General features: G+C 51.5%; 1 protein-coding gene across 1 annotated transcript; it reads right to left on the reverse strand.

The window, feature by feature from the left end:
* Positions 1-229: 229 nt before the first annotated feature.
* Positions 230-27,704, reverse strand: LOC120810952 (forkhead box protein O6-like). The gene is made up of 2 exons (XM_040165986.2): positions 26,211-27,704; positions 230-4,255 (listed from the first exon to the last, which is right to left on the reverse strand). Exons 1-2 carry the CDS (start codon positions 26,697-26,699, stop codon positions 2,549-2,551), a joined length of 2,196 nt encoding a protein of 731 aa, XP_040021920.2. The 5' UTR covers positions 26,700-27,704; the 3' UTR covers positions 230-2,548.
* Between the last annotated feature and the right edge of the window lie 261 nt (positions 27,705-27,965).

The raw sequence follows: 27,965 nt of genomic DNA on the forward strand, positions 1-27,965 counted from the left end.
TCCGTCCCCTCCCACGCCGCCGCTTGGTGTTCAGGTAAAACAGCCAACGTGGTAGCGTGACTGTGCTTGAGGAGTTGGGTTATGCGAAATGCACAAACTAGACAACGAAGAAATAAATGAACATTTATTACATTTATTTTTGTCGGCCACTGCTCACCAGCAGGAGAATCCACTTTGCAGGAAAATCTCTGCCCTTGGTCTGATTTACAAAATTGCAACGACAGACTTATTTATTTATTTTTTATTTCATTTATTTACCAGTCACCAGATGATGAGATACATTCTCTTAAAAAAGAAATAGACAACAAAAACTGATATTATTTCGAGATTTCAAAAACTATTTTACAGTATTCTTAATATATAGATTTTGTACAAAATAAAAGTCAGTAAAAGGAGCAAAGGTAGAGGGACATCTTAGAAAACAGAGAAAAGAGGGGGTTAGAAGTTGACTCAAACAACTACCACATGAAGGAGGGACAAAGACCAATCTCTTTCATAAATAAATAAAGGAAAATTAGACATCATATAGCTCTTTCCAATAGCAGGGCATTACTAAATGTCTGTAGCATAGCTTTTAACATAACTGCTTTGTGAGGCCCATTTGTTTAGAAAATTCCACGCATTTTCCTCACGGAGATTATCTGGAACCAGCGCGACTAAAAGCCCTGAAATAAAGGTATTTACTCCGATAATGGGTCTGATAGTCTGTGCTGTGCTTGACCTTTGGCTGTAAAAATCCCCCCGCCGCCCTGCTCTTAACCCCCCCATCATTTCTCTTTGTGTGCAGGGGAGTCTCCTTAAGGGAACTGGAGAATACGGGTCTCCTTTTACTCTCTCCAGGCCGGTGAGAAACGAGCTGGACAATCCCACAAGCACAAACGCAGAGACAGCCGAGGAGAGCGCGTGGGGGGGGGGGGGGACGGGACACGGTGGTGGAACACAGGAAGGTCGAACTGCACCACCGACATCGTTTCCATCCACACGCCATGGATGATTCAGCCGCGTCCTCGTTGGTCCTTAGAATTTCAACAATACAACAACAACAACTACAAGACAACAGAATAAACACACAAAAAGTGGATGGCTGGAGGGGGTGGGGGGGCGGGTGCGTTACCACCCCGTTTGACACAGACTCGCTCGGATCAGCTGATTGTTTTCTCTCCCATTGCACCGATCAGTATTTGAAGCTCGGCAAGCACTGAAAACATGGGAACGAGGAAATACAAAATATCGACATTGGGGATGATTTACAATACGAATACACAAACTGTTTTCAGACACACGCACACACACACACACACACACACCCAAAGAGTACGGAAACTGAGGCTGAGGATTGATCGCACTGACACAAAAGACGTTTGTTCTCTCCGTTTGTCCGTCTCTTCCTTTCCGTGCCCTCTGTGAGCAGGCGAAGCGGACGGCGGCGGCCTTCTCAGAGCAGGACGGCAGGCAGAGTGACGTGACGTTAATCGCGGTTTTGCGCCGCTTTCTCCGCACATTAAGTCGGTGAGGCGGGCGGGCGGGCGGGCAGCCGGGGTGAGAGATGGGAGGACAACGTGTTGGATTCTCAATAATGACGCATCGCTGCCGCATCACTTTGGAGATTAAAAGCAAGATGCTGAATTTCAATCAAGCCACCTTAATGGCTGCGTGTGAGAAATGGTCACTTTGTCTCTGTTGGCGGGCAGAGAGAGCAAACTGGCACAAGGAGCCCAGGTGAGATAAGGCGATACAACATTTTAAGCCGCCAAATTGCATGCTTGCCCGTAACGATGAAATCTATTTAACGGTCTAGTCACGATATTCTTTAACGAAAAGCAAAAGGGCAATGACACAATGTTAGATCCAGTAGAAAAGTCAAAGCCTCAAGGGCTGAATGCATGTAACTATAAAAAAAAAAAAACAAGACTGCCAGTTTAAGATAATTATTCAATCAGATGAGCTCAAATAGAAAACAGAATATCAAACAGTGTTATATGCATTTAAACAAGTGTCAATCAACAATATTGAATTCATTCTATTCTTTAATTTGTGAGTGATGACCGAATAGGTTGTGTCCAAGGCCACACGGTTCTAATCACTAAATAGACCTTTACACGGACATGTGAGTTCAATTTAAATTCAATGCCAAGACTTTAAGACTTTATCAATGGCGCCTGTGTTTACCTCATTCTCTGCCGCCACATTCTGCAGCTACCGTACAAAACATGCCGAGCTCTGCCTGCGCTGCTCTGAGACGTGACCCACTTGCAATAAAGTGCATTGAGAGTTAAGTTCTCATGGTTAGATGAGAAGCGGTGACGGGCAAGCACAGCTGAGAGATTGTCATCACAGTATAGCTGATAAGAAGAAAAACCTAATGTGACGTGAACTACATCTCTCTCGGGGGGAGGGAGGAGGGGGGACAGAAGAAGACAATATAGCGGGACAGGAGCGTTGGTCCTAAAGTCTCTGTGCCGAGTCAGGAACGTCAGGAGTTGAGCACATCGCGTCACGGGCGGCGTAGTTCTTTGAGCTCAGAGGGCGGGATGTGTCGTCCCAGACTTCAGCCTGGCACCCAACTCTGGTTGCTGTGGGCTTGCTGTGGTCCAGTCAGACCGCTCATCCCCATCCCCATGGTCACACCCATGCCCATACCCATGCCGATGCCCACCCCCTGGGCTAGGGAGCAGTCGAAGTTAAAGTCCATCTCCTCACTGGAGTCCATAATGTCGTGGAGGAGGATGGACTCCACATCGCAGTCCAGGCTACCGTGGAACATGTCAATGTCCAGGTCAGCTGGTAGTCTCTCGTGGGGGTGAGGGTGGTGATAGCCATGGTAGTTGCTACCAATGCTACCATTCCCAATCCCCTGGCCATGGTGGTACGGTCCGTTTGCCATGCCTTGGTGTTGTGGATCGGGGTAATGGTTGTGGCGGGGGTGCGGGGCAGCGGCCACGTGGCACGAGTCCTGGGGCATGCCAAGCATACCTGCTGGGTTTGGGGGAAGGGTGGTGGAGGCAGGGAGGTGGGCATGTGATGGGGGGCTGTACAGGTAGGGAGCTTTGTGGTTGTAGCTGTGCAGCTGATTGGCGTTGCCTCGTGGGATGAGGGCCACGGCCCGCGGCGGTGTGTGGTTATGGCTCTGGCTGAGGTTGTGAGTGAGGCTGAGAGGTGAGTTGTGGTTGTGATTGGTGACATTGTTGTGATTATGACTACTTGTATGGCTGTGAGTTCTATTATGGCTGTGAGTCGAGCTGTGACCGTGAGTTCCGTTGTGGCTGTGGCCGTTGAGGTGGCCGGGGTGGTGGCTGTGAGGGCTGGAGCCTACTCCATTACTAGCTTGGCCCATCATAGGATGGCTTTCCCTCTCCTGTCCCAGCATTATGTCCTTGGAACAGTATTGTTGCCTAGCCGGGCCGCCTGTAAGCAGACTCTGCAGGGCGTTGGTGCTGGAGTACGCCCGCATGGTTCCAGAGAAACTTGCTGGCTTGTTCTCCTGAATGGTCTGCATGGGTGAGTGGTGGCGCAGCATCCCCATGCTCGTTGCCCCGTAGACGCCGGCCCCGTAGGGACTCTGCCCCTTCCCTCCAGAACTGTAGTGGTACACTGGGGTTGGGTGCTTATGTCTGCCAACAGCCGGATGCTGTTGGTGTTGCTGCTGCGGTGGGTGATGGTGATGATAGCTATCCTCCACCAGCTGCTCATCCAGGCTGATAGCACCAGTCAAGTTAGCTAGTTGAGGCAGCTGCTCAAGGGGGGGACAGAGATTCCCTGCCCCCCTGGATGGAGACCGGGCGCTGGTCGGCGAGGGGTAGAGGTGGGGGGAGGTGGAACAGGACAGGCCACCTTCCTCTGGTTCCTCTGGCTCTCCCTCCGCGAGTATCGGGGAAAGACGACCGCTAAGGGTGGAGGCTGATGAACTAGCCCTGGAATGGAGATCCGTCCAAGCATCAAACTCTCCATCTATCCCAGATCTATCTCCAGCTCCCGGGAGGACTTTCCGCGGCGGGCTGCTTTGGTCGGGGGAACCCTGGAGCCCAGCCACAACCGACCCTGCGCCGATCCCGGGACGGCCGACCCTCTTGCCTCTGACACGGCCCTTGCTTTTCAGGTACTTGGTGCTGTTGTCCATGGAGACTGCTCGTCGGCGGGGGGACTTGCCCATTTTTCCTCCATCTGGGTTCAGCATCCACCAAGAACTCTTCCCTGTTCCCTCATTCTGCACCCTGATGAAGCGTGTGTGGAGGGACAGGTTGTGTCGGATGGAATTCTGCAGAGAGATGAAAGAGACAAATAGTGAGTGGAAGATCAAAATAAATTGTATTCCATACATCACTTCTAATCTTTAGAAACTGCTTTTCTACAGCGAACACTGTAAATTAGAAGAATTTGCACAAGATTCTTGCTTCCACCTTCTATTATTAGAAATACAAAATACACACAAGTAGAACAACAGTCCAAACAATAGGTTCAACCAAATTCAGAAAAATGTAAAGAACCTTCAAACATGTTCGAAGGACAGCGACAGCTGGCGCAGCACACCAACCGAGCTTCAACCAACCAGAAAGGACCCGAGACTCAGTCTCGAGACAATGTCCTTGTGCACGTCAACCCTCCCACATTCATTTCCATCCATCCATCCGTCCTCCTCGACTTCTGCCTTCAGCCGGGCTTTGTAAGCCGCTGCGGTCGGGCGTACTGTAATGTTTGAAGTCGGTGCCAGTCTGGCTCAGCGCCAGCGCTGTCTCTTTCGCTCTCCTGGCTCCAATGGGAGGATGAATTGGAAGACTGAGCCGGGAGCAAAGCAGGCTAATAGATGTATCCCACCCTCCGCCGTCTACCTTCACTGCCTATCTCCCTCTCCCTCCCTTGTTCTGTCTTCATCACGATCCCTCCTTCTCTTGTCAGGGAGCGCTCCACATTTCTGTTTTTTTTTCTTATTTCATACTCTTTTCATGCACATAACAGTCAATTTCCTCTTCCCCATTCAATCCCTGTGTCTTCAATTGTACAGTTGGTCACCGATGACTTTCTCTTCATCCTCTACATGGCCGTGTACAGCCACTGGCTCAATATTTCATAGGATATAGGTTGTCTTTATTTTAATTTTACTATCATTTGTCTCACAGGTTTGTGAATGCTGAAGGTTCCTGGTGTGCAACGGAGTCCGTCATTACTGTTTTGCTCTTTGTTGTGTGTGAGACATTTCGCCGTTCACGCGGGAGAATATCAAATGAAAGCCATCTCCTGTGGTTTAGGAATATACCGGGACAATAGAATGTTTCAATGGTTCTCACACTTCCACCACCATCTCTATTATGTTGTGGATTATTTGCATTCAAACTGAATTGCACGGCAGGGAAACAAATAAATCAAATCGCGCCGCAAAGCACATAAAGGGGAGGCGAGCAGAATTCAGGTGATCTGTGAATGCCTCCCTGGGTTTTCTCGCCGTGACACCGCTGGCATTGGGTAGCCATGGCAACCGGGTAAACGTGCAACCGCAGAACTATATCATATTGTGGTTGGAGTCTAGAGACTGAGGGAGGGAGAGATGTTGGGAGAGTGGGGGATGGGGGAGAGGATGCAAGAGGAGGCGGTTGTTTGATGCTGCGGCTCCAACACTAAACAGTCTTTCATCTCAGCAGTGCAGGTCCGCGGGGGACGCCCGCTCCCCGCTTCTGACGGCTTCGCTACGTGCCGCGCCAAACTACCCGTCTCGCCGCGGCAGTATCCTCCACCTATCGCACCGCTCTGAATCATCCACATCAAGTCCCGTGCACGCCTGAATTAAAACATATGTAAGCTTTCATGCCACCACGGGTCAGTTGTAAGCGGGGGGGGGGCATCTTTCAGAGAGCCGAACCACTTCGTGCTACAAGCTTTGTGTGACCCGTCGAATCACAATTTATCCCTCCACGAGGGAAGAGCAGCCCTGTTGAACTTGGAGGGATTTGTCCTCATCCCAAACCCTCTTTATCTGATGAATCCACCTGCTAAGAGAGATTTGAGAGAATCTGGACGCTGGCCAGCAATGGCATCGTCATCACTAGCCGCTTGCTTCCTGTCGTGTAGTTTTCCACCACATGTTTTTCTCTGTCATCCTGTGTGTGTGTGTGTGTGTGTGTTCCAGAATCTAAGAATAGCTCAGGTTGCAGGTGGTTCCACTGTGGGTGTGGTGCTGTCCGCCTGCTGTTCCCTCGGTCTGAGTCAGGGGGCAATTTGGCCAGCCTGTGGCCCTCACGCCCCCGAAACAAGCAGTCACTGCTAATCCCCCTCCATCCCCGAGTAATCCCAGACAATCCTGGGCTAATCCCAAGTTGATTCGGGGGCACACCCAGCTGGGTGTCTCACACGGAGCCATTGCAGGTCACCACAAACACAGCAGGCAGCCCGGGTAGACTATGATCCAATAGTAATACGGCATAAGGGAAGTTTGAGATGTGGGAAATAGGGACGCTATAAACCCCTGATAGGATGTTATAGGATGTGGTGTTAAACTATTCCTGATCTTTGTGCATTTTACTGGATTTCTGAGGCGATGCTCCGACGTTGACCGCAGCCATTGAACGTGCTCCGCCCTTGAGGGTCGGCTTTGCCACAGTTCTACCTCAAGGGGTTGCATAGAATAAAATTGAAAACTTTATTATGTATTAAATATTCATAAAATGGAAATTCTCTTTCAGCCCCCCGGCTTGCTGAGGCAGATGGATGAAGCCCACAGAAACATACAATGACAGTGAGGAACACACACATCACACGCCTGGGTCCTGGAAGCTGCTTCCTATTCAAATCATACCCCGTTAATACGATGTGCCTGGTAGTGAGGGCTCTAAATAATGAATGAACCAGTGGCTGGGCTTATGCAGAGGGATGCACTGCCTGGTCCCACGATGCTGAAAAGAAGGAACATCTATCCTTATCCAACACAGCACAATCAGGCTAAAAGGGGTTGATTTGGACATAAAGTAAAAGAGGATAAGGGGTAAGAGTTTATGGACCAATCAAAGCCAATTAAGGTGAACAAGGTGCTATTGGATGCAGGAAAACAATCAGATTAGGTTCAACTCTCATTAAGGCCCAATAGCTGATTTAGATATTTAGACAATAGGTAGCAAACCCTCTTTGTCCACAGATTAGAGGATTTTTTAACAGGCTCAAGGAAGGACACTGGAATATTCTTCTAGACAAATACATTGCTGCTCAATATATGTTGATCCTAGGTTCCTGAAATTCATCAATCATTATTATATTTAAGAACCATGCATTTGGCTCTTGGCAAATTTATAGTACTAAGCCAGCGCTCCTTGAGTTTTAGTGTTGGGAATCAATAAAGTTCAATCTGTGCTGAGCACCTCATAGCACAAATAAAGGTCTGAGTAACTATTCAAGCCACCTGCATTATGAGGCCAATATCGGTGCCCAATCTAACGGCCACAGATTGGTCAGTTAGGCCATTTGTGCCCATTTGTGCAAATCTGTTGCCTCTCCCAAGATGTCAGTCAGGCGTCAGTTCCTGGGCTGTACAGCGGGAGTTGGAGGGGCCTGGGGGGGGGGTAAAGGGTGGGAATACAGATATACCACAAGGGGCCCCTCCACGTCACACAAAGGGATGCCCTCAAAATGCCCCCCACAGGCCCCATCCCCCTCCCATCGGAGCCCACCGAGGGGCTTTCCCGCTTACACACATGCTCACACAGAGGGGCGAGGAAACGGGTCAAACGGTTCATAGAACCCATCTTGTGGCAAATGTGCACTCATTCAAACAGAACTGAGTGACGAACCGAGGACTGTGAGTGGGGGTCTGGGAACCGGCAAAAGGAAGCCACTCAACCAACCTCAAGGGTGAAGCAGCGTGGTGCACTTGCCCGGCTAAGAACACAGCAGCTGTTCTTGTAGTGGCACCGAGTAAAGCCGTTTGCCACACTCGACTGGTATTACCAAACCATTTCATGCAGAATGGAGCCATTATGTATCGTCAAAGGGTATCCCTCTATGGGGCACATTCATTTGATAAGCCTAAATCAAGGGGGAGTAACAGAAGCACTAACTGTGTTTATTGTGATGCTGTTTTTGCCCGTGCAGAAGGCAAGGGGGGGGAGATAGGGGGGCCAGGGGAGGGGGGGGGGAGGTTTCAACACAGGCAGTTTTGTTCAGCACAGGAATGAGTTTTGTCAGCTAAGCCCGTCTCCAGGCTATTGGTGGAAATTAGCGGCGGCTAAATATTCGCTTTCCATGATTGATGTCACGGCTCGCGTCGTCCCTTTGAAGGGAAATAAAGAATTTAGAGCCATGTGGATTAATAGGGACAGGGCTGGGGGAATTTTACATGTCTGAGGGGGACTTCTGAGGGGGCTGAAGGGCCTAATGGCTGCACAGATATGGCACAATGCAGCGGAGACGATATGGTGTATCAGAGAGTGAAAGAAGACAAGTGAGACTACGACAGGGAGTACAAGCAAGAAGATGGTGTGAGAGAGAGAGAGAGAGAGAGAGAGGGAGCTATTTGCCTCAGAAGCCCAGAGTCAGATGATTAAAATCCCTTTAGGAGGCTTCTTTAAGAGAGACAGATGGGCAGACTGGTCTGTTTTTGGAACGCAATCAAATTGAAAAGATTAAAAAGGAGTCTCTTTTATTAGGAGGTGAGAAACAGTTACTTCTTTGCCACATGCCATCGTCGCCTCCACAGCAGTGGTCACGACTGCATTGGCATGCAACGCACATCACAGCCCTTGTTGGAGAAGAAATAAACATGGGATTAGGAAATGCAAGTCTTAGTGCATCACCGTGGGGTCTCTGAGAACTGGCAGCCTTTTTGATTTCTTGAATAAATGCTTGTGACAGGAAAGGCTGAAAAACTTCAGGCTCTCATGTCTTCTAGAACCATTACAGGAGACTGTAAAGTGAGTCAGAGGAACTCAAGGACCTTTTCACCAATAGCTCCACTATTACATACCAAACGTTCACTTCATCTCAACGGCAAATCTGAACAGGTACAATTCAAATGTACATTCCCTCGGCTGCCACTGTACTTGAAAAGACTGAGTTTGCAGAGCAGAGTGATTCAAGCACCGGGAAAGGTGCTCGCTATTATTCCACCACGCTGCAGGAGTGCCATTTATGAAAAGGCTTAAATGGAAAGCAAGTGTGTGGTGGAGTCTCGTAGCCTCAGATCAGGATGTGGCTGTGGAGAGGGGTGCAGTGGAGGTGGTGGGGGATTCCTGCCTGACTGTGCACTAATTGCATCCAATCTCCGGCGAGTCATCAGCCGTGCCCACCCTGGCGCCAAGGCGAGGGTCGGCGTCGGGGGGGGGGGGGGGCGGGCGGCAGGGTGTGGGGTAGAAAAAGGGCTGCCGCAGCTTCGCCGGGTAAAAATAGACGCGGACAGATTAGTGGAGCATCTGAGACCCGGACAGGGGATCGGAAAATCCGCTTGCCTGATGCCAGCGGCAGCGGAGTGTTTCCGGTGGGCGAGAAGGGGACACAATCTGGGCACCGCGGCCCCGACGCCCACGCACAGGACGGGGGGGGGGAGCCTGGGAGCGAGCGCGAGCACGCGGAGGAGCCCCCCGCCGTAGGGTAGCATGGGTGCGGATTTTTTTTCCCCCCGTTGGGACCTGCGAGATAGGCAGACCTTTCGCCCTCCCACTGAGGATTCACACAACAGGTGTTCGGGCTGGGCCACCTGTGGGGCCGGCCGCCTGCTCGCACTTCACACCTCCACGAGGGAGCAAACTAACATTTTCCACTGGGCTTGCCATGCGTTTGTCAGACCGACGTGTTTCTGGAGAGGCTTTTACAGCACTTTTTACAGCTCGTTTTACATGTTAACGGCGAGTGCAAGTGTGCGCCAAGTCCAATCTGCATTTATGTAAACGCCCGTGTGTGTATATTTGTGTTTCAGTCTGTTTAATAGCCAACAGGCAGAGTGTGGATTTGATTACGCTGATTCCTCACTCTGCCGCACACACACACAAAAAAAAAAAACTGTCGGTCAACGACGGCATGAATGCAGACCCGGGCTTTTTTTTTTTTTTCCACGAATCGGCCTCCACATAATCTCATTCATAACAATGAGAATCTCGTTTCCCACATTCTAAAGGTCAGTGCACAGCTCTGATCACACTTTAATAAACATCATTCTCAGCATTTAATTTAATTCCAGCAGAGCAGGAAACTCACAGGCAGCCATGCAAAATTCATTGGATCGTCCGTATAATTGCTTCACTTTCACAGAGCAGAGAAGAATGACCGCAATCACAAAGAAGAGAAAAATGATGCACAAATACACAGAAACACAGGCACACATCTGCAGCACGCACACACACATTGACACACACAGTCAAGTGGCAGTTTTGGTTCAATTTGAATAAAATAAGCTTCACAATTGTTTGGAACCGCCTCCATGTAGTGGCTCCACATCTTTGTCATCACACATTCTTAACTCTTACCTAAATTAGTAAATTGTACCGAACAACCACACACACACACACACACACACACCTACCTATGCACACACTCCGTCACACACGTTCACTGCATACACACACACACGCCAACATGACACAAAGCCTGGCACGCCGGGCACGCTCATTACTGCAATGCCAAGCTACCAGTTGCTAAGGAGACCTGTGGGAGAGGGAGGGTTCCTTGTTGTTGCCATAGCAGCCGGCTTGCTCCCTGCCAACGCTCTCCCTCGGGGAGAGAAAAAGGCAAGAGGTGGGGGGGGGGTGAAGTGGGTACGGGGTAGGGGGCAGCGCTTTAATAGGACGACAAGGTGCAGGGGAACTTCATTAGCCATCAGCGCGCGCCGAAAAAACCCCACCGCCGCTCCCCACATGCAACACTTCAGCCCGCTGACTCCCACTTACTCACGCACGGCCCATAGACTCACACTCATTTGCACACCTTCGCGGAGAAGATGGGGACTGGTATGCTCGGAATGAAAAGCAGGGAGTTGGAGGGGGGGGTGAAGTTTATCTGGAGGGGGGGGGCGGCGTAAAAGAGACAGAGGTGGGCGAAGAACAAAAAGGGGGACGGGGGACAAAGGACCGGGTGTTGAATGTGCCCCCCCCCCCCCCCCCCCCCACTATTAGGTAGTTAAAGGCTGTGTGAAAGCGGCCCTGTCTGAGGCCGCGCCTCCTCCTGACCGACCTTGACCTTCAGCTACAACAGCCGCCCGTGAAGCGGCGCACCGCCAAACACACAAACAGCACATTGTTCTAATGCGTTTTCTGTGCAACACAGCAAACAACCGCAGCCTTTCCTCTATATGGAGTGTACGGTTATTTTAAAGGGGGGGGGGGGGTCTGGATTTATATTGCAAGAGATTTGTTTTTGTTTTTAGAATATCAGAAAAATAAGAAAAAAAGAGTAATACCCTCGGCGCTGGTTTGCTGAAAGAAACGTTAAAGCTGCAATCGCCCTCGCGGGTCCTTATGGAAATTGCAATGAAAAAAACACGTCGTAAGAAAAGGCCACCTCAGATTCTCTGTGATCTGTTGTTTTGTGTTTCCCTGTAGCTAAACACACGTTTCAGTGTTGCCACTGACATATCGTTCAGTTTCATAGTGATTTGATTGTGAATGAAGGCTTTAAACACCAGCTGTTAACAGCTGTCAGAAGCCAAGCTCAAATTGACAACTTATCAAACTTCTGCGAAGCAGCACAGGCAGCCTCCTCTTCCCCGAAAAATCATCCTCTGATGAGAAATATTAATTCGATTAAATCCTCGATATAAAACTCGAGAACTGCTTTCTATCATCTTAATTGTTATTATCGTCGGCTCATAATTACCATCAGCCCGACATCAGTATTCCTCAGTGTTCCCTTACACGTAGAAGGAAAAGCTTCATCTTCAGGTGGATCTCACTTTGATTTAGGTGGCACAACCTCAGGAATGAAATCAGGTTTGGCTGAATATGAATGTCAAAAGCTTCCCTCCAAAGTGCCAATAGGAGACCATTTGTGTTCACTTCACATTGCAAATCCGGATCTATATTGCAGTGTGGCCGCCCCGATAACCCACGACGCTCCTGGTTCACTCGTGTTCACACCGTCGTTCTTTATGTGAACAGATTTGATCTGAGAACCACCCGAGCCGACCCGAGCCGAGCCGAACCAAAGGAAGGAAAGAGGAGATGAAGGGGACAAAAAGGAAGGATTTACCCCTCCGACCCCCCACCTTCCCCCTCCTCCCTTCGTTTCCTGAAACAAAAAAAGCCCAATTAAGTCAGTTTGAGTTAGGATCGCGTGTGTGTGTGTGTGTGTGTGTGCAAAAATGTGTATCCAAATCACAATGTGTGTGTGTGTGCAATAAATGGAAATAGAGGGGCAACGCACTGTAAGTTATGGGGGAGGAAGGTTTGTTGGGCTTGTGGGGGAGAAAGGGGACGGGTGAAGCACTCTCTCCCTCTCTCTCTCTCTGTAGCCAAACTTGCTCTCAGCTCCTCGACGGGAGACGCTGAAATATTAATCGCCACGCTCCAGCCGCAGACTAGTGAACACAATCGCTTCAAACTCCCACCCTAATGAGTGTGTTCATGAATGGCTAATGTGCACAGATGGGGGGGCTGATGACTGGATGGATCGCAGTGGGGAGGTGAGGCGAGGAGGAGGAGGAGGAGGAGGAGGAGGAGGGGGAAAGGGGTGCGGTGGCGGCGGTGAGGGGGTTCAGAGGCCTGCCCTGACCTTTTGAGAGCCTCCTGAAAACTTAATTAAGAAAAGCCCGGCGCTACTCTTCCTTTCTTCTACGCCGTCTCCCACACACACACACACACAATCTCTACAAGTGCACGCTGATTGTTGACCCCCTTTAAAAAAAAGCACATTAAAACTGCAGGGCACGTTGTTTGATGCATCTCAGAAGGAGCACGGAGCACATGGACACGGCTCTGAGGAGCCAGTTGAAGAGCTGTTTCACCTGAAATGCCTCTTACTTCCACGGAGAAGTCGGAGTTACATGTCACTGATGGGTTGAACTGAATCTTAACCAGCGGGCGCGCAAAGGCCAAAGTGCCCTCTCAACCGGCGCTTGTTCTCCGGGAATGTTAATGCTCCCCATGCATTTTTTATGGTTGAATCTGACCCGTTCTTTCACCCCTGGGATGCATTTTCTGCGCCGAGCATCCGCAGCAGCGACTGCTCTCCTCGTCGCCCCTGACGTCAGGAATACGTTAATAACACGCGGCGGGTAAAATGCGGGTTAGTGCGTCTGCGCCAGGGCTCCCCATTACCATAGAGGCCGCCGACGGATTAAGAGCATCCAACGTGCAGACGCATAGACAGACACACGCGAAGTGCATACGCTGTAATTAGAGGAGTGAGGTGACCTAATTCCTAACCTCTCCACGGCAGTCGGGATGGGAGCCTCGGCTTGGGCGCGTGGGATTAGGGCGGGAAAATGGACGGTGCCTCGCAGACACATGTGAGCTAATGGAGGGAGATTGGACAGAGAGGTAATGAGGAGTGTGCAGCGAACGCGAGGCACAAGACTACAAGCCCGTCACGTCACTGCAGCTGAATCCATGTAAAATGATGCTGAACCTTGTGAACCTGCAGGTTTCCCTTGTTGGGTATCAAAAAGAAGTTGTTCATGGTTGGATAAATTGTCTGCTTGTCATTAGTGTAGCAGCAGCATTTCATTCCTGAAAGTTTTAAGCAGAGTCTAAATAACTCATTCTTACCTTCTTAACCCTCGTGCATTTGGGCCTCAGCCACAGACTAAAAAACTTGCAGCATCACAAGCTGCTTCCCCTCCCCGCCCCCCCCCCCCAACCCCCGTTTGCTGCCTTGACTGCCAACACACTCCGGGCATGATGGAGGGAAACCAGTGGAGGTTCTGAGAGGGGAATTAACCTTTTAGAGGGCACTGCATTGGCAACGTTCACTGCGCTTCAAGAGGTTGATTTTCGAGATGTCACTCAAAAGGATACTTCTGTGCATTTATCACCCTTTGTTTTGTATCAGATAAACTGCAAGATGTGCAAGGTGTCAGGTATGTGCAGAAAGAGATCTATTTCTATGCAAACCATTGTGCATCTGCAGTAAAGTCAAAAATCAAATACCTTTTGTGTATCGTCTTCTCATTTCCACAATGTCGCTTTTACGAATTCATTTGTCACCAAGCGCAGAGGCCCAAAGACAGACCGGAAGGATGAGTATTGAACTGGCCAGACGCTATCAATCACATGACACATTCCTGCAGGGAGATGCAGCCCGATGGAAGCATGTTTACCGTTAAGTGCGTGACCGTGAACCGGATGATGGTCATGTGACCGCACACACACACACACACACACACACACACACACACACACGGCTGTCAGCAGCTTGGCATTAGCCGATACACGCATGTGAGGAAGTGCTACACCTTTGTATGCTATGCGTGTGCCCCAGCACTCCTGGAAGGGGGTCGGGGAGGTCGGGGGGACGTTTCCGCCTGAGCGCGACTGTCAGCGTGAATCACTCAGCCCGGCAGTGTGGCGGGACGCGAGCATCATTAGCGGACGCGCGGGGGAGTGGAGGGGAGGAGGAGAGAGAGGGGCAGCGAGTCGGGCATCACGTCTTAATATCCGTCTTGAGAGCATTACGCACACAGCGGTGCACTTTGCTCTCAGTCACGCAATCGCCCCGCCGTGGCCCCCCCTCCTGTGTCATTTTCTCCCCCTCCCTGTCACCACCCCCCTCCTCCCCCTCCATCCATCTTACGCCCCCTCCTTCTCCCCCCGGCATCTCCGATTGACCCTCCCCATATCTCTCGATGCCGAGCCCTCACTTATGCATTTCCCCCCCAGCTCCAGATGCATCCCTCGTCCTTCTCTTTTCCATTTGCGCCCCTTTGCGTCGCTCCTCCTCTTCGCTTCGCGGGCGAGTCGACCGGCTCTCAGCAAGATGAAACACCGCTTGCACAGATGTAAGACACCGGCTCTTTTCACACCTTTGGCCCTTTAACCCTTCAAGCTCATTCAGATGTAAATTGACCCACCAACACGTGCATTTATTTGCGCACCACTCGGCCATCAGCCTCCCTCCATCGAGGGATCCCTCTGATATCCTCCTATGCGTCTCTGACCTGTGCTGCTATATTCCCGGATCAACAGGCAAAAGGAACAGCTTTGACAAAGCTAGCTGTGTTAGCACAGGTGCTGATTCTCCCCTAATTTGCTTACTCCAGGTTGCAGCATTTATCCCACACCGATAAGGTCCGCTGCATATTTATTTGCCCCAGTGAAACAGTGTAGTTTTGTATTAAAGCCCTGCTGATGACAAGAATACAACATGCCCGGATGCCAGCTCAGGTAAAATACTCGTGTGGAGGCAGACATGAAACTGTAAGTCTGTATTTGCAAACTTGACCGACTTAGTGAAACAGAGGAAACTGTGAAAGAGTCGATGAGGAAACGACTGAAGGCTCCGTAAAGGAGACTTCTTTGAAAAGTAGAAGATCCGAGGTCGTTGGATGCTTCCATTATGCTTTCGCCCCTGTTTAGTCTTTATTTTATTCACTAAACAATTCATGAAATGAATCCTCCGTTGCAGCGCTGTTATAGTTATATTATTATAGTCGAAATTCAACATAATTACTGATCTTCATGGTTCAAACAAGCTGTTAAGCTTGCCAGTAAACATGCATCTAACCCAGAATTACGAATTACACCCTCTCGTCACATCCAGGTAACTTAGTTCATCTTCACTCTGCCACTAGCTCGATGCGCACGCACGCACACACACACACACACACACACACACACACACACACACACACACTTCTCCCCGGCCGGTCTTCATGGATCACTTGTAAGGCTCTGAGAAAAGACTTGGCTAAGCTGATTGCTAAAGAGGAGGGGCAAATTACCCTTGCACCACAGTGTAAAACCCTTCTTGGGTCATGATGTGCCTTATGTAATAGGTTGTGTGTTCGTGTATTTGTGTGGGTGCTCCCGAAATACCACCAACCCCCCCCCCCCCCCCGCAGCCCTTACCCCATGCCATTTGCCCATTTTGCACTAATTGAGGGATCTTTTTTCAGAAGCTGTTATTGCGCTCATTTAATTATTTATTTTGACGGGAAGCAATCTGGTGGGAAGGGAAGGGATCGTGTGTGTGTGTGTGTGTGTGTGTGTGTGTGTGTGTGTGTTTGAGAAAGCGAGAGATGTAGCAGCACCAGGTCAGCGTAGCATTTTGGGGTAAATGTGTGTAGGGGCAGAGTCACTGTGTGTGTGTGTGTGTGTGTGTGTGTGTGTGTGTGGCTTTCCATGTATGAACTGTATATAATAAATGTACAGTGTTTGCGTGGCTGTGTGTGTGTGTGCGTGCACGTGCGTTGCATCTGGGAGTGCGCGGCTCTCTGAGAGCAATGGGAGTGCACTAATGGACGCACACTTGAGCTGAAAAGTGCCGAGTGTGGCTGAAGTGCAGCCAAGTCTGGCTTCCAGTCCTGCTTGGATGCCCTATAATCTGCTCTCCATTCCTTTCCCTCTGCATCTCCCCCACTTGCTTCTCCTTGTCTTTCCATCTTTGTCTCTTTATCAATTTAATATATCCCCTCTTCATTGACTGAGCCGGCTGCTGCCCCCCCCCCCCCTCCTCTCCGTCTCCCTATTAAATCTCTTTATCGTGGCTCAGAGAATGAAGAGACGTGGACGAGCAGACTTTCCCTCTTGTTTCTTTTCTCGGTTCCGTCCTCCCCGCTGAGCAGTGGAGAGAATGAAATAAGGGGAGACGACGTGCAACCACCAGTCATCCTGACCTTTATTAAGCTCCAACGCCCGAGGCCCGACGAGCGAGACATTAAGGAAATGACTGAGCAATTATTAACCCCTGCGTGCGGCTCGGATCTCGTTGACAATCGTCGCTTTTCTGACACTTACGGATGGGCTGACGGCCGACGATCAAACCGCTCCGACGGCGATCAACTGCGATTGATCCCTCCGTGCTGTTGAGATTCGATGCTTCATTATAAAACAACAGCACGAGTTCTTCAAACGACACGTCGGCCTCTGAGAGAAAGCCGGACCCGCGAGGGCCAGATGTTGACCCGGCCGAGCCGCACTTCTGATGACGGACCACTTCCCTGCTCGCGCTTCCTCTGTCTGGCTTCTGTGCCAGTGTGCACGTGTGTGCACGCGTGTGCACGTGTGTGCACGTGTGTGCGTGTGTGTGCGTGTGTGTGGCCGTCATTCTACTCCAGTCAATCAATGAGCAGAGACAATTCCCCGAGTGACATTTACGCAGAAGAAAGAGAGCCATTTATCACTTTAGTTTTGGGATAATAAAGGAATGACTGAATGAGCCTGTGTGCGTGTGCTTGTGTGTGTGTGTGTGTGTGTGTGTGTGTGTGTGTGTGTGTGTGAGAGAGCAGACGAAAGGGAGAGAAAGCTAAAGATGAAAAGGGGTTTTCAAAAGCACATGAAAGGAGCAGGAGAAATGAAATGATCGAGGGAGGGAAATGAGCGATAAAAAGGCTACTTTGTGGGGAGGACTGAGAGTGTGAAAGAGAACAAGTGAAGCCGTGAGTGACTGACGGGAAGAAGAGAAGAAGAGAAGAAGAGAAGGCTGCGGGAAGAAAAGAGGCAGCGAGACAGAGGAGACAGAAAAAGGTTCTCGGCGCAGAGAGACGAATCTCAGGAGAAACGGGGTGCAGGAGGACAGGGTGCAGGAGGACGGGGTGACGGGGTCCAGGAGGACGGGGTGCAGGAGGACGGGGTGCAGGAGGACAGGGTGCAGGAGGACGGGGTGACGGGGTGCAGGAGGACGGGGTGCAGGAGGACGGGGTGCAGGAGGACAGGGTGCAGGAGGACGAGGTCCGGGAGGACAGGGTGCAGGAGGACAGGGTGCAGGAGGACGGGGTGACGGGGTCCGGGAGGACGGGGTGCAGGAGGACGGGGTGACGGGGTGCAGAAGTACGGGGTGCAGGAGGACAGGATGCAGGAGGACGGGGTCCGGGGTGACGGGGTCCGGGAGGACGGGGTGCAGGAGGACGGGGTGCAGGAGGACGGGGTGCAGGAGGACAGGGTGCAGGAGGACGGGGTCCGGGAGGACAGGGTGCAGGAGGACGGGGTGCCGGGGTGACGGGGTGCGGGAGGACGGGGTGCAGGAGGACGGGGTGCAGGAGGACGGGGTGCAGGAGGACGGGGTGACGGGGTGCAGAAGTACGGGGTGCAGGAGGACAGGATGCAGGAGGACGGGGTCCAGGGTGACGGGGTCCGGGAGGACGGGGTGCAGGAGGACAGGATCCCCCCCCCGGCGATCCCCCCCCCTCAAAAACACAAAACACTCCTCCCCCACAACTCCATCTGGTCTCACAGTCACCTCACAACCCACCAACCTGTAGGCTCCCCACACATATGCCGGCTCCCACGCAGATTTGCTCACACATGTGTTGCTTTACACGGACAAACGCACACGCGGAACCACACGAGGGATCGCTCCCCTTTTTAAAACATTTTGAGTTGGTTTCCTCTTCTCAGAACGGAACTGCTCAGGGTGGGGGGGGGGGGTGGGGGGGGGGCGTACAGGTGACCTGTACGGACCTCCATCCGCCCGCCGCAGCATCCCCCCCCCCCCCCCCCCCTCCCCCGTCCTCCTCTCTTAGGCATTAGAATAACAAGCATCCACATAACTCCGCCTCCTCCACGCTGCCCTCCCTTTTGTTCCATCCACCCGCCGCCATCAGTCAACGTTAACTACATTTCCCCTGGTGAGCCGGCTCCCTCCATCACCCAGTGTAAACTGATGGACGGTCCTCAGACGCTCCCCTTTCCCCTTCCCACAATCCTTTGAGTCCTGACAGGGGCTTGACGGACAGGCAGAGAGGAGGGAGGCGCCGGGCCACGCGGCTGCCGGGAAGCGTCCGGAGATGGAGCGCCGCGAAAGACACCGTTTAGCTCGCCGTAAATCATCTCTTTCTCGGGGACAGACGACACGAAAACACACACACACACACACACACATTTACACACGTGCACGCGGCCATCAGTCCCTCCGCATGCAGGAAGCGAGATCGGACGGAGGGAAAAAATTGAATTAGGAAATACGGGCACCGTGATTTGTGAGTTTTTGAGGCCCGGCAGAGAAAACGCTGCTCGCGGCGCGCTCCATCTTCTGGCGAGAGCAAAGAGGAAGAGGCGTCCGCGGTGTTTGCCGAAGGCGCCGTCGAGCTGCGATGGCTTGATTTGAAATATTCACATACATGTATGACGTGATCAGGCCCATTACGTATGCTCCCCGTCGGCGGGGCTCCAGCGAACGGGGGGGCGAACGGGAAGCCGCCAGCCGGCGTAAATTATGAAGACAAGATGCATTACATAAGCCGACAAATGGTCATGAAGAGGAGTGTTGTTGAAGCCGGATATCAATCACGGCAACACGCGTTCTATGGTGTCATCAGTATGATAATACGCTACAGGCTATTTCAAGGATAAACTCGCCATTATAATACATCACAAAGCATATAAACACGGCGAAACACATCAGGCTTTGTGTAGTGTGCAGCATAGTACGACATTATGTCTGATTGATTTACAAATATAAAACTGGTTCTTCAGTCATAATGAAACATAAATCATCTAACCTACAAGGGCTGCAAATAATGGACGTTTTATCAATAAAAGGTTCCTCTGTTTAAATTGTCAGCAAACTGAAGGAGCAGCATTCAACTAATGCCGATATCAGAAGTTCACACGTTGTGTGACGACACGCAAACTAGATCCCGGTTCGCTGATCAGCTGTTGGAATGACATCGTCGTGATGTTTCGGGCGAAACCAAAGCGAACATTCCACGTGGCTGCTCAAACGTCTCATCAGGAAGAGGCGAGGCACCCGTCCGTCTGTCGTGCATCGCCGCTGTTAACGCGGGCGCTCGGCGTGGAGTAGGCCGCCTCCGCCGCCACAGGGCCGAGTATTGGCGACGGAGCAGAACAGGGTGGAGCAGGGCCTGTCGCCGTGGAGGAAAAGACGGAGCGAGTCGGCCCAGCGTGACTACGGCCCGCCTGAGTGGAGCAGCCTGCCTGCAATTAAGGTGGAATCAGGGAGAAATCTGCGCTGCCTCGATAATGAGCCTCGTCTGAATTATTAACGAGCGCCGTTCCCCTGAGACCCGGAGTCCCACTGAGCCCATCAACCCCCCCCCACACAGACCCACACACACACACACACACACATGCACACACACACACACGCACACACACACACACACACGCACACAGACCCACACACACACACGCACACAGACCCACACACACACACACACACACACACGCACACACTCACACAGACCCACACACACACACACACACACACACACACACACACACTCACACAGACCCACACACACACACACATGCACACACACACACACCCACACACACACACACACACACTCACACATGCACACACACCCACACACACACTCACACATGCACACACACTCACACATGCGCACACACACACACACACACACATACACTCACATGCACACACACACATGCACTCACACATGCACACACACGCACTCACACATGCACACGCTCTCATACATGCACATGCGCGCACACACACACACACACACTCACACACGCACACATGTACACACACACACACTCACATGCACACACACTTGCACACACACGCACACACTCTCATACATGCGCACACACACACTCACACTCACACATGCACACACACACACACACATGCACACACTCTTACATGCACATGCGCGCACACACACACACACACACATGCACACATGCACACACCCACACTCACATGCACACACACTCTCACACATGCACACACACACACACACATACACTCACATGCACACGTACACACACACGCACACACACACAGAGCCTCTGAATCAGGGAACAGGGAGGGAAATACAGTCACGAACACACACCCACACACCAATGGACGACAATCACACATTCCGCACACAGATGATCAACAAGCACGCTGCTGCAGGCGGAGACCAACATTTCAAGAACGACGCCGGCTGACGCGCTCACGTTAATATCCGAAGCCATTTAAAACATTTGCACTACAAAACCGCAGATCTCTGGGACAGAATAACTTCCTGCTCCGCCGTCAGATAGAAACCAGACAGTTTGACGTCAAGAGAAGACGCAATCAACGCCAGCACCTAACCGGAGACAACGACCTTCTCCAATGAGGGATCCTTGTTCATCACGTCACTGATCGACCACGTGTAATAACAATGGGCCTTTTCTTAACCGCATTACATTGAAGAAGTTGAGTTATTTCATTTCCGAAAAAGAAAGCCAACGGCTTGATGTCATCAAACCGACACGCACCACATTCTGTCCCTACGGCTGTAAACGTTGTTTTGCCAAAAGAAGGCCACGCGGGCGCTCGCCAAAGCCCCGCCTTCCGTACGAGCCAATCAGCGCCCGGCCTGCCGGCTTCCCAAACAAATCACCGAAAGTGGCTCCTGCTGACGGTGAGCCCCCCCCTTCCTCCCCTTCCTCCCCTTCCCCCCCTTCCTCCCCCAAGGAGCGGTTCACCCCAAGAACAGAGCGTTCCTCCATCGGCGGTTCGAGGAGCCACGCGGGTGTGTGTCTCGTGCGAATGTGTGTGTTTGTGTGTGCCAGAGGGCAGCGCGGAAACCGCCGCATCGGTGCAACCATTTATTTTTACTCTACTTCAGTTCAGGCAAACTAAATGAACTGAAGGGAGTATTTGATATTTTGATAAACGTTGTAAGCGGATGATGAATCGCAGGGCCGTGGCCCGACGGGCTAGAGATGCTACGACAGCTGAAGTGCAGTTCAGCCGAGAAGAACATCCAAGTGAGTTCTTCCGCGTCTCATCCCCCCTTGTGTTCTGCTCCACAAGACCCCCCCGCCGCCGCCGCCGCCGAGCGGAGTCGAGCCGGGGAGCATCCGGCGCTGTTATCCCATTATCTCAGAAGCCTACGTGAGATATGAGACTCCTTTTAGACGAGAGGCGGCTCGCCGCTCGGGGCAGTCTGGATCACCGGCAAGGAGACTGACGCCAAAGCTCTCTTGAGAAAGGCTCCTGCACCTCAATTGGCCCATGCGCCAAAAAAGCACTGAGAGAGAGGAAGAAGAAACACGCAGCACGTCTAATAGATGGATGGAGCCAAAGCGAAAGGCGGGGAGATGGAGGAGATACGGCGCGTGTCTGCTAGATGGAGCGATAGGAGAGAGCGAGAGAGCGAAGCAATATGGAAGGTAAAATGATATTGTTTCTTACATATTACGGCCTCCTGATTGCCTTCTCGCACATTTGAATGCGTGCCCATGCTTTGGTAATTTGCATGCACATTAATCAATTTTAGTGAGAACTGAAGCGTCGCGCGGCTGCTGCCTGACAGCTGCCGGGTGGAGGAAGGCAGCGAGCGCGGGAACTCCCCGGCATCAGACCCGATATCCTGCGTGAACCCGAGCCGAGCGGAGATGTGAGGTGCTCGTCATCCTGCCCCATGAACGTGTCCAGCAATCACCTGTCTGCGTGTCACACACGGAGGGCAACATATGAATCAGCTAAGGTCTAGGATTGTCTTCAGGCACTGGAGGCGACACAAGCGCGCATCCCCCCCCCACACACACACACATACACACTGGGAAAGTTTAAAGTCCCTCCTCTTCATGCTGAGCTTCTGTCAAACACACTCTCGCTGCACATTTGACATCCATATAGCTCATATTTGACAAGTGTCTCCCTCCTGCAGCCTGTGCGTCTATCGGTTCACCTCTAAATCAATTAGATAAAGTGATATGATGCAGGACTGTTATAAATACTAATGCCTGTGGAGACAGGGGTCACGCACCTCTACAGAGATAATGCTCTGTGTATATATATATATATATATATATAAAATGAGAGAGACATCTTTCTTTGTCTGCGTCTTTCCTCTTCCTGCTCCGTAGTAGCTGTCGCGTTACGCTTTATCCTTTTGAGCGACGCGTTCCTGGGCCAATATCGCTCATTAAAGGAAGCCCTGTGACCTTTCACCCTGGCCGGGCAGCCCCCCCCCACCCGCAGAAATGCAGGGAAACCTGTGTGTTTTTTAAAAAGCAAAATCCACACCGTAGATGCAAATGCACCCAAAATGTAAAGTGATATTTTCGAGGCGTGAATCACACATTTACATCACAATATATTGTACTAAACACCAGAAGCAACGGTGTCTTATGGCTTTTTGAATCCCAGAACTTTCCACGCGGACACATACAATAAAGCCCCCCCCTCCCTCCCCCCTCCCTGCATAACAGTTAGCACTATATAACCCCTTTAGAGTTAATGAACTACTGGGCGGCTGCACGGCCATCCCTCCTCCCCCCCCCCACCCCCTCCGCCATCCTACCCCCCCCATCAGAGGCATTATGAAGTCAAGTGCAAGACTACGCAGCATCCTCTCCAGTGACATGCTGTCAGACCAATCAGTGGGCCCCAACACAGCCGCCTATAGAAGAAGACAGCCCCTCCCCCTCCACGAGCCCCCACACACACACACACACACACACACACACACACACACACGCACACACACACACACACACACACACACAACCAACCCAACGCTTTGTTCAAATTGACATATGCTTCTCCCACGCACAAATGCCACGTGCATCCACTTGGAGCCGTGGATGTATATAGATGTATGTATGTATGTATATATATATATATATATATATATATATATATATATATATATATATATATATATATATATATATATATATATATATATATGTATATATAGATGTTATTAGCCGTGAAGACATAGAATACAACCATAATAACAGGACTTGAGAAATGATCGCTAACTTTGCAGCATCCTGCACATTTCTGCGTTGGCTCGGCTTCGTTAGTTACACAACGTTGGTAAATAAAAGGCCACTGAAGTTTCCATCAGTCGACACCGCACAGCAGCGGGAAGCGTAATCAGCTACACAAGTACACAAGCGTACGTAACCTTCCCTCGACAAGGAGGCGATTAGGGAACCGTGACCTCACAATACTGCAGCTTTCCAAGAAGTCCGAAGCCATTAGGTATTTATAGGAGCTCAATGGAAGCGTCCAGGTGTACTGGCTGTCCAGCACCCATCATCAAGCTATCACCTCCTACACAACCCCCCCCCCCGGCCCCCCGTCGGCCTCCTACGCAATCTGACAAGCTATACCACTAAATTTCATCAGCAGCTTACCAGTTTTTGTGCGCGATTGTTGATTGAGATTTAAAACGCTGTGGATGACAAAAGGAACGTTTTCCAACTCCCAAATACGGCTGTCAAGTACAATTGCCGGGCGTGATTGCGAAGTTACGTGTATGTGCACGTGTGTTGTGCGAATGAGGGAGGAGGCAGTGCGATCTGTGTGTTCATGGACTGAATATAAACACGTGACCTTATATTAACAACGTCAAACTCGGCCTCTTCCAGCTGCTTTCATATGGAACGCTACTGGAAATCTCCAATAAAACTGGATATTTTTCACGTGCTACGCTGGAGGGTTTTTTTTTTTTTTTAATTCTATAACTACCTTGATGAAATCATTTGCATGTCATTTTCTCCCAAACTCCCAACTAGCGAGAAATTCTACAGGGCTTCATCATACATTCATAATCCTGCAAATTAAAAAGCAAAAACGGGGCTTCTCGTGTGACGAGCCGGGTTCACTCAAAAGTTGAAAACAACCATTGCACGAGCACAGCGTATATGGCAGTTGCATCAGAACGGAGGTCTCACTGTGCTGCTGAGCCGATATCCCCATATGCAGGAGCGAGGGCTCCACATGCGACTCCGAAGTGCATGTTGACAAGCACCCAAGAGCAGGTCAGCCCTGCTACTGACATTATGGCCGCGTGCCTTAAAGGACTTACCTAATGCCTGGTCATTACCTGGAATGGGCCCCCCCAGCGTCTCGCCCGTGGCCCGCCGTGGTCACACGCCTCCACCTTAATTAGCAGGTTTCATAAATAGCAGCCTCGGACTTTAGCGCTGGAGGCCCCCGTGGTGGCAGACGCGCGGCGCTAGTGATACAAAGGTTACCTGGGGACACGCCTGATCAGAGTCCACCTTTGTGGCGCAGGATTGGGCTTGTTAAGTCGGTTTGGTGCTCGCGATTGAGGCTCAACTCGAGCAGGAGAGTTTATTTTGGGCAACACAACACGTTTGAGCGGAAACCAAAGGCGACAATCCGAATGTGCGTTGTCGGACGCGTTGTGATCGTATGAGTGACACGCCTTGATGGTTCTGGGGGGGGCGGGTAGAAAATCGGCTAACTCTGCCGGCTCAATCATTCTTCCTGTAAGTATTTAATGGGATATCCAAGCAATCAGCATTAAGGCCGGTTCAATAATGGGTTTATGCTGGAAAATAGTTTAGCAAACGTCAAGTCCTGTTTAGCGGACTGGATTTAGTAAAAAAAAAAGAGATAAAAAGCTCACAGTTCCAATAATCGACAATCCATTCGCAAAGTGCCATCACACTGTGACAGGAAAGACTCTTTTGGTACACAGATCTCAGGTCAGCGCCGGTCCACCCCCAGGTGATCCTGTGTCCTTAGATGGCCATATAAAGCAACACGACGAGGCAACGTGGGCGGCCGTCCAGGAGGTTCCTCTGGGCTCTCAGCCAGGGCGGCAGCGGACTGTGGTCAGTAGTTGTGAACACCCGCTATTTACATTGTGCACGGTTGACCTGTGACCTCCGACGACAAGTGTTCCTCTGTTGATGCGTTTATAAACTGATAGGTAGAAAATGTGCGCTGCCATTTGCATGGAAATCCGTTGAACAGTTAATTCAATTTAACTTACTCATTTACTAGCAGCAGATATGGAAATAAATCATTAACCATTGCGTTGCTGCTCCTGGTGAAAGGACTTCATGCTCCACTATACGGACCCTGTTGCCCATCATGAGCTGCCCTGTGACAGGCTTATTACACACACACACACACACACACACACACACACACACAAGCAAGGGACTGCACTCCAGTCTATAACATCCAGCCATCAATGATCTATTAGAATGACTGACGGCTGTAATGAACTAAGACAAGATAACGCACGGCACCATTCGCGCGTAACCGAATCCCATGGTGACATGTGTATGACAGGTGGGTGTGTGTGTGTGTGTGGGTATAATGTTTTAGCTAAGAGCAATAATACTCGCAGTTATCACTCTGTGGTTAACACGTCGCACGCCCGCCGTGCGCGCGGGGACCCTCACCTTCCAGCCGGCCGAGCTGTTGCTGTCGCCCTTATCCTTGAAGTAGGGCACGTAGCGGACCATCCAGTCGTAGATCTGTGACAGCGTGAGTCTCTTCTCCGCGGTGCTCTCGATGGCGCGGGTGATGAGGTCCGCGTAGGACTGGTTCCCCCACGCGTTCCGCCGCGAGGATTTGGCTTTGCGCAGCGGTCCCGTCGCGTCCAGCGCCGCGCCGGCCAGGCACGGGTGCGTCGCGCCCGCGGGTGCCGGGGTGCCGGCCGGGCGCGTCAGCTCCCCCGGCGTTCCGCCCGCGAGCCCCGCGATGCAAGTCGGGACCTCGTCCGGTTCCACCTTGATGCTGGCCAGCGGGAGACCCCCGCTGACCCCGTGTCCTCCGGGGAAGTCCTCCGGGCACGGCGGCGGCCAGGTGCACGAGCGAGGCCGGCTTTGCGGCTCGAAATCCGAATCGACCTGACGAGCGTCCAGCTCGTCGTCCTCCATCATCAACATTGACCCCTCCGTCGAAAAATGCAATTAATCAAATCAAGCGCTAGGGAGGGGGTGGGGGGGTGGGGGGGTGGGGGGGGATACCTCCACGGTGCCGATACCCAACTGTCCTCCGCGTCACTCCACGTTGAACGTTGCCTATGAGCGCACAGTCTGAATCAATACGGAGGTATTCAGCGCAGCACGGGGACCATGGCGCACGCGAGACAAATCACAGCCGCGCGTGGAGAGACAGGAGAAGTAATAAAAGTAATAGTAATTTTTCGTCCATTTTACCTGGAGTGAATTATCAAACGGTGATCGTCTAAAAGATCCACATCACCTCCAGGCAGCCGATGCCCAACGCGTGCGCGCGCCGCTCACCGGGTTGGGGGGGTGGGGGGGCTTTTCAATCCAGCGGCAGCAACAGATGATAATTCAGATAAGGAGCGCGTTTGCAAAGCGTGTCGTCGATAAATCCTCAGGAAGACAACGGGAAGAATGAGAGAAGAAAGGTGGGGAGAGGTGGTGGTGGTGGTGGGTGGGGAGGGAGGAGGAGGAGGAGGAGGTGGGGGGGGGGGGGATTTCCAGAGCTACGTTGAGCGCATCCACTGAGGCGACAATGCGTGATTACCGTGAATTATTAAATCTTTCAGCCTGCACGGATCGAGCCGGCGGCGGCACACTCGGGTCCGTTCGGCCGCCCGAGCAGAACCCAACAACTGTCTGCGGTGATAACGGAGAGGCGCGCGCACGTGACGAATCGATAAATTCCCAGTCTGAAAAAAAAATAATAAAAAATACGCAAAGAAAATTACAACAACAAAAAAAAAATAGTCCAGCGGTCAAATGTCATATCCACTTGTCAGGTTTTTTTTTTTTCCCAGCTCCACCTCCCCGTGCAGCCTTCACTCTCTCTCGGATCCCACACATGTTCTCATTTGACTACAACTCGTTTCCGTCGACGTGAACCGACGATGACGCGCCGGCGCCGGAGACGCTGCCAATTGGAGCGCGCTCACGAAATCAATACTCTCAGAGCGTGATTACAGCGAAACCCCCGTCTCTCACCCCCTCTCTCTCTCTCTCTCTCTCTCCCTCCCTCCCTCCACCCACCCACCCGTCTCACGACCCTCTCCCGATATGAAGCGCGGGAGCAAAACCCCAAATTCTCAATCCGAGCTCTGCATGAGGATCTCCGGCGGCGCGTTGCGTGTCACAAGGGGAATTTCCTGTATAGACTCGACAAGGTTGTTGTCGGTTTTTGTTGTTGTTGTTGTTGTCTTTAAA

This window comes from Gasterosteus aculeatus, chromosome 20, assembly GCF_964276395.1.
Source record: "Gasterosteus aculeatus chromosome 20, fGasAcu3.hap1.1, whole genome shotgun sequence".
Classification (NCBI taxonomy): Eukaryota; Metazoa; Chordata; class Actinopteri; order Perciformes; family Gasterosteidae; genus Gasterosteus; species Gasterosteus aculeatus.

Bases quoted from the DNA above. Each gene is read 5' to 3' on its own strand.
- LOC120810952 (XM_040165986.2), bottom strand. From the start codon at position 26,699: ATGTTGATGATGGAGGACGACGAGCTGGACGCTCGTCAGGTCGATTCG. The intron at 4,256-26,210 runs GTGAGGGTCCCC...ATCTCTCTGCAG, and splicing joins ACAGCTCGGCCGGCTGGAAG to AATTCCATCCGACACAACCT.